At 37.7% G+C, this 7,537-nt stretch overlaps 1 protein-coding gene across 2 annotated transcripts in view; it reads right to left on the bottom strand.

The window, feature by feature from the left end:
* Positions 1-203: 203 nt before the first annotated feature.
* The window catches only part of LOC127640855 (neutrophil cytosol factor 4-like), a 28,700-nt gene continuing 21,366 nt past the window's right edge, over positions 204-7,537 (bottom strand). For both annotated transcript variants that reach the window (XM_052123528.1, XM_052123529.1), the window contains 3 exons: positions 6,000-6,166; positions 5,754-5,819; positions 204-566 (listed from right to left, as the gene is read on the bottom strand). In XM_052123528.1, coding sequence (XP_051979488.1) covers positions 362-566; positions 5,754-5,819; positions 6,000-6,166 — 438 coding nt within the window. In that variant the 3' untranslated portion in view covers positions 204-361. The remainder of the gene's footprint in view (positions 567-5,753; positions 5,820-5,999; positions 6,167-7,537) is intronic.

The raw sequence follows: 7,537 nt of genomic DNA, 5'->3' as shown, positions 1-7,537 counted from the left end.
TGTAAACCTCACTTAAATTCTTTTTTTATGTCGCTGAAAGAAACTAGACATACCAATCGTATGTTATTTTGCTTCTCAAGTAAATGTAACTTATTTTATGAATGTTTAGATATTTTTTATTGGAAAACAAGACAAAAATACTGAGAATATACTTAAATACATATTGTACCATTTATACATAAAATCATTATTTATTAGCACTGACATTTTTCAAATGTGCACCACACTGTGAAATAATGATTACGTTTAATAACCGAAAATGTTTTCAATTTGAAAACAACGTAAAACACTGAACACTGTATAATGATTCTGAAATTACATGGGACATAAAAAGAGGTCACAGACAAACACACTTATGTTATTACTCAGTGTTGTAGACAGTGAGATCGTTGGCATGCGTGACCAGCAGCTCCCATGGAAACTGATTTACGGGTCTTTTGACATTTGACCCTGCTGTTATGCTCTCGTGCACCATGAGACCGATGTCTTCATCATCTAATATCCGTATCAGATCACCCGCAGGATCTCGATAGTTCAAAGCAATATTATCCACTTGAAACAAATCTCTGAGGAAAAGACAGGGGAGGGAGACAAATTACTTAGCAGTTTAGAGGTCACATTAAGTGTGAATATAATTAGTATATAACATTGAGGACTCCTTGTTGTGTCAGCAGTCTTGTGACCTTAATGCAAATGGTTGAAAATGAAATAAATAGTATGCAGTTTAGGCTTATTATAGTGTAACAGTATACAATATGGGCAAGGAGGAGGCGGGAACCAGCTGAACAGTCAAATTAATGTTTGATGAAAACTTAAAAAGACATAAATATAAACACACACTCCTAAAGTCCTAAAGAGTATATTTCAGTTGTCTGCATTGTTGATCGCTCTGTGCACAGTATGCGTGACGCAAATTTCGTCATCAGCATAGTCTGCGCTCATCGTTGGTGCATGTGCCTGCCATTGACTGTACTAAAAGAGTAGGGTGACCAGACATCCCCGTTTTCCAGGGACATTCTCAGTTTTTGGTGGCCTGTCCCCGACTGGAGCTGTCCCCGTAAATGTCCCAGTTTTTCCCAAGCGTTTAAGACAGCATTCATAGTGAAATGTTACATTGCAAGAAAGCCCCAGCAGCAAAGCCTAACGTGTCATGTTCATTTTGACCAACAGAGGGGGCTGCTCGCTGTAGCAGCTTCAAATCATTCATCTTCCTTTGCTGATTACTTGGTTGGGCCAGATTTGCCATTAACGACCAGGCAATTGAAGAGAATTATTATCATTGTTATAAGCTTCAAAGTAAGGCAAACACTAGCTGTTTATGTTGTAAAATTATATTCTGAATTTGGCACAGGATTGTTTTGCACAGTGTAAAACATTCCTCAAAGTTTGGCCTTCATAATTCGGGAATTCCCACACAAACTAACAAGCTGGTGAAAAGTAGTCAAATTAGTCCCTGCAGATGAACAAATAAAATCAATAATTTATCTTTAATCAGTATGAGTTGTGTATATCAGTGCTATCGGCCCACCACCCCCTCTCTCAGCTGCAATAGTTCCTCATTGTTTATCCATGTTTGTTTAGTTCAGTTTTGTTAACTTTAGAGCATAGAAATGAACTTATTGAAGATGAAACGGAAGACTAAAAATTATCAACTTTACCTCCGTGTTTGAATTTCATTGAGACATATATTCAATAGAGCATGATATACCACACTGTACAAAAAAATAATATTTCCATGATTTTTTTAACTGTATATTTTCAACTTAGATTTACTCATTTGTTCAGATAACATAAGAATCTGTTTTTATTGAGTAAACTAATGGCACAATGGAAATGCACTGATATCATGTAAAATAAAAAAAGAAATACAAAAAAGATAATTCTGCTTATTGTTAGTTAACTAGACCTTTTTATTCAAATTATGAATTACTTTATTTTGTTATCAAATTGTATTTTAAACAAACTTTTTAAAGCAGTTATGTTACTTTAAGTTTAACCGAAATAATTTCTTACAGTGCATAGTTTAGCAGATTACCACATTCACATGGTCAAGATACATAAAATCCAATTTGTCCCCTTTTTTATAAGTAACATGAAATTTCAATGACCTATTGAACACTGAACTTGAAATGTCCCCGTTTTTCATTTCAGAAATCTGCCCATATATAAAAAAAAAAAGAGTATCACAAAGCAGGTCAAAAGAGTATATTTTGAAAGGCAATGCAGTTGACCATGTGTCCGATCTGGACCGCAGAAAGTGCAGCTGATGGATGTAGCACAGCTTAATCTCTACAGGCAACATGCAACTGTACAGACAACAAATCGATGGATGATTAAAGCCAGCAGGACGAAATAATCCAAACAATACTGAATTCCAAATCTACAGGTTACGGGAGGAATGTGTCACAACACACAGTGCATCGCACCCTGCTGTGTATTGGGCACGACCGGTCAGAGTGCCCATGATGACCCCTGACCACCATCGAAAGCGCCTACAATGTAGTGTTAATTTTGTCAGTATTTTTTGATTTAGTCTTAGTCCTGTGTCAAATGTCCTTTTTAGTTGTTATCATATTTAGTCAAGCTTATTCAGTTTTATTAGTCTAGATTTAGTCAATGAAAACCCTCAGTATTGTAGTCTAGATTTAGTCAATGAAAACCCTCAGTATTTTAGTCTAGATTTAGTCAAAGAAAACCCTCAGTATTTTAGTCTAGATTTAGTCAAAGAAAACCCTCAGTATTTTAGTCTAGATTTAGTCAACGAAAACCCTCAGTATTTTAGTCTAGATTTAGTCAAAGAAAACCCTCAGTATTTTTGTCTAGATTTAGTCAATGAAAACCCTCAGTATTTTAGTCTAGATTTAGTCAACGAAAACCCTCAGTATTTTAGTCTAGATTTAGTCAAAGAAAACCCTCAGTATTTTAGTCTAGATTTAGTCAATGAAAACCCTCAGTATTTTAGTCTAGATTTAGTCAATGAAAACCCTCAGTATTTTAGTCTAGATTTAGTCAATGAAAACCCTCAGTATTTTAGTCTAGATTTAGTCAATGAAAACCCTCAGTATTTTAGTCTAGATTTAGTCAATGAAAACCCTCAGTATTTTAGTCAAGATTTAGTCAAAGAAAACCCTCAGTAATTTAGTCTAGATTTAGTCAAAGAAAACCCTCAGTATTTTAGTCTAGATTTAGTCAATGAAAACCCTCAGTATTTTAGTCTAGATTTAGTCAATGAAAACCCTCAGTATTTTAGTCAAGATTTAGTCAAAGAAAACCCTCAGTATTTTAGTCTAGATTTAGTCAACGAAAACCCTCAGTATTTTAGTCTAGATTTAGTCAACGAAAACCCTCAGTATTTTAGTCTAGATTTAGTCAACGAAAACCCTCAGTATTTTAGTCTAGATTTAGTCAATGAAAACCCTCAGTATTTTAGTCTAGATTTAGTCAATGAAAACCCTCAGTATTTTAGTCTAGATTTAGTCAATGAAAACCCTCAGTATTTTAGTCTAGATTTAGTCAATGAAAACCCTCAGTATTTTAGTCTAGATTTAGTCAATGAAAACCCTCAGTATTTTAGTCTAGATTTAGTCAATGAAAACCCTCAGTATTTTAGTCTAGATTTAGTCAATGAAAACCCTCAGTATTTTAGTCTAGATTTAGTCAAAGAAAACCCTCAGTATTTTAGTCTAGATTTAGTCAATGAAAACCCTCAGTATTTTAGTCTAGATTTAGTCAAAGAAAACCCTCAGTATTGTAGTCTAGATTTAGTCAACGAAAACCCTCAGTATTTTAGTCTAGATTTAGTCAACGAAAACCCTCAATATTTTTGTCTAGATTTAGTAAAAGAAAACCCTCAGTATTGTAGTCTAGATTTAGTCAACGTTTACTTGGGGAAGTGATTGAACCAGGATGCACTGTAGGAAGATGACAAGCCAGTTGAGGGAGTGTGATGCTCTGGGCAATGTTCTGCTGGGAAACCCTGGGCTATTATGTGGATGTCAATTTTACACATGCCAACTGCCAAAATATTGTTGCAAACCAGGTACACCCCTTCATGGCAATGGCATTACCCAATGGCAGTGGCCTCTTTGAGAAGGATAATGTCACACTGCACACATTGTTCAGGAATGGTTTGAGGAACATGATAAAGAGTTCAAGGTGTTGCCCTGGCCTCCAAATTCCCCAGATCTCAATCCGATTGAGCATCTGTGGGATGTGCTGGACCAACAAGTCCGATCCACGGTGGCTCCACCTCACAACTTACAGGACTTGAAGGTTCTGCTGCTAATGTCTTGGTACCAGATACCACAGGACACCTTCAGGGGTCTTGTAGACTCCATGCCTCGACGGATATATATTTACATATACGTATATTATTTTTATGATTATATATTGAATTGTCTTTAGTTTGGGGCCTTTTTCAGCAAATATTGATGCATGCAATTAATTGTGATGAATTAATCAGCATTTCATGTCATTCATTCGATTAAAAATGTTTTATAGTGATTTACACTCTCTGGAACTTGGCCACAAAAAGAATTGACAAACAAGTACAAACTGGCCATTTAAGTGAGGGTGCGTTTGTATTTTCTGATGTGTATGTGTCACCGGTCCTCCTCAACCCGCTCCGGGCGGAATTCGAACTGTCAATACCCAGCATGGGAGTCAGTCGTGCTAGCAAGAAGGCTATAAAAGCCTTAACTTCCTCTGTCTACTTTCGTATTGCATACCAGCTGGCTACAGTTACATATCAACACTCAACTCAATTCTCTTTCACTTCTGGATCTTGGTCCAATCCTTTTATTCCCATCTGTTTCTTCCCCATGCATGAAACACAGTTGTGTGACACAAGCCCTCCTCACAGTGAAAAGAACAACAGAAATGAGAAAATGAATACAAGTAGGAGCTGATTATGAGACTTAAAGTTAAAAAGATAGTTCACCCAAAAATGAAAATTCTGTCATTGTTTACTCACCCCTCATGTCGTCATTTTTGGGTGAGCTATTCTTGAAATTTAAGTGTAAAGGACAGATAAAAGCGTGAATGATGCTAAAATTGAGAAAGTAAAGAGCATGTTTTTTTGTTTTGTTTTTCGCAGAAATGCCAAACTATACCTCATCCGTATATGTGCAATCAATCCATTGTTGTTATGGCTTGTTAAAACATGGCTGTACAGGCAGCCATATCACCCTACAGCTCTTGCCTGGTTGCCCACTAAAGCTAAGCAGGGTTGAGCCTGGCCAGTACCTGGATGGGAGACCTCCTGGGGAAAACCAAGGTTGCTGCTGGAAGAGGTATTAGGGAGGCCAGCAGGGGGTGCTCACCCTACTGTCTGTGTAGGTCCTAATGCCACAGTATAGTGATGGGGACAATACTGTAAAAAGGCACCATCCTTTGGATGAGATTTTAAACTGAGGTTCTGACTCTCTGTGGTCATTAAAAGTTCTCGTAAAGAGTAGGGGTGTAACCCTGGTGTCCTGGCCAAATTCCCCCCATTGGCCCCTATCTATCATGGCCTCGTATTAATCTCCATCCCTGAATTGGCTACATCACTCTACTCTCTCCTCCCCACCAATAGCTAGTGGATGTTCTGGTGCACTATGGCTGCCGTCGCATCATCCATATGCTATGTAAAGCGCTTTGAGTGCCTAGAAAAGTGCTATATAAATGTAAGGAATTATTATTATTATTATTGATTGAATCTAGTTTTCAGAATATCTATTCCACATCATATAAAAGTTTCAACTGTTTTGTACCTCATTCGGGAGAGCAGATCCTCGTAAGACGGCTGAATTGTGATATCTTCCTCAACGCAAATGTCCCTACAGCAGCATCACATCAATTGAGAAACATTCATTCAACATCATGTCTCATAAATAAGTGTTTGTATTGACTTTAACATCACAAAAAAGAACAGAAAGACAACTATTTCTTTGAAATTGTTTGATCAAAAAGAAAATATTCTAAGATCAACTATGCATCTTTATCTCACTATCTCTGACCTTGTATCAATGCCATCTGGCTGAAGTAGATAGCAACGCAGGCAGCTGTATGAACCCTGAGCATTCTTGGAAGCTCTGCACTCTTCATCAGAGTCACTCTCGGGAAGAGGTTTTATAATCTTCACGAACGACTCTGGAAAGATGCCGGTTCTGTCCCTCACTGTGCCCTAGAGATAGTACACACTGCATAAGAAGATGAAGACTTGTTCTTACTGTCTTCTAGATATGAGTCTAGAGTAGATATGCCCACTCCAGACACATCAAGCTTATACAAACCGTGTGTGTGCGTTCAGATCAGATTTGCTTACTCTAAATGTTCCACTCTTTAACACACAAATTTCTCACATCTTCTCCTCCATCCTTTCTTTTGTACAAGTATCCTGCATTCATTCATTTCTTTAATGCCCCATCCTTCATCTCTTTATTGTTTCACTTCCCCTCCTTTTCCTTTCTTTATTTAATCCATCTCCCCTCCATCCATCAATCCCACATCCATTCCACATTATTCCATTCATTTATCATCCATCCATCCTCCATCCATCCCTTCCTTCATCCCTCCATCCATTCCTCTATCATCCATCCCTCAATCCATTCCTCTATTCATCCCTCCATCATCCCATATATTAATTCAATCCCAGTTTCCAAACATCCATCCATCCCTCCAACTATCAATCCCTCCATCTACCTTTCATCCATCAAGCCATTCCTCCATCAATCCATCCCTCTATCTATTCATTCCTTCATTAAGCCATCCGTCCATCCATCCATTCCTCTATCATCCATCCCTCATACTCTCCATCCATCCCTCTATCCATCCATCAATCCCTCTTCCCATCCATCAAGTCCTCCATCCATCTGTCCATCCATCCATTACTTCATCCCTTTATTTAGCCGTCCATTCATCAATTTTTTCATCCATTCCTCTATCATTCATCATTCTATCATTCCATCCAATCATCCAATTAATCCCAGTATCCATCCATCCCACTTTCCCTCCATCTATCCATTCTTCATCTATTTATCCATCAATCCCTCCATCATCCATCCATCAGGTCCTCATCCTTCCATCCATACATCCATCCATTCATCCAACCATCCATCCCTCCATCCAATCGTCTATCATCCATCCTTCCATTCCATTCATACATACATCCAGTCAATCCCTGTATGCATCCATCCCTCTTTCCCTCCATATATCCATCCTTCATCTATTTAACCATCAATCCCTCCAAACATCCATCCATCCATTCATCCCTTCATCCATCCCTTCATCCATCCATCCATCCACCCATCCATCCATTCATGTATCCTTGCTTGATATGCTGGGGTTTTAACATTATTTTGGTACTCAAGACACATTTGACTCTTTTTAGAGTCAGAATCCTTTTTATACTATGTCATGATTTTATCACATTTAAGGCTGTAACGGACAATAGGAATAATTCCCTATTTTTTTATTATTGGTCTATGGCTTGATGTTTGGCAACACTCGCCTACTGTATTGATCTTAAAAAAATAACCTGTGAGCTTAATTGTTA

This window comes from Xyrauchen texanus, chromosome 50, assembly GCF_025860055.1.
Source record: "Xyrauchen texanus isolate HMW12.3.18 chromosome 50, RBS_HiC_50CHRs, whole genome shotgun sequence".
NCBI lineage: Eukaryota > Metazoa > Chordata > Actinopteri > Cypriniformes > Catostomidae > Xyrauchen > Xyrauchen texanus.
This window is presented reverse-complemented; position numbering and strand designations above follow the sequence as displayed.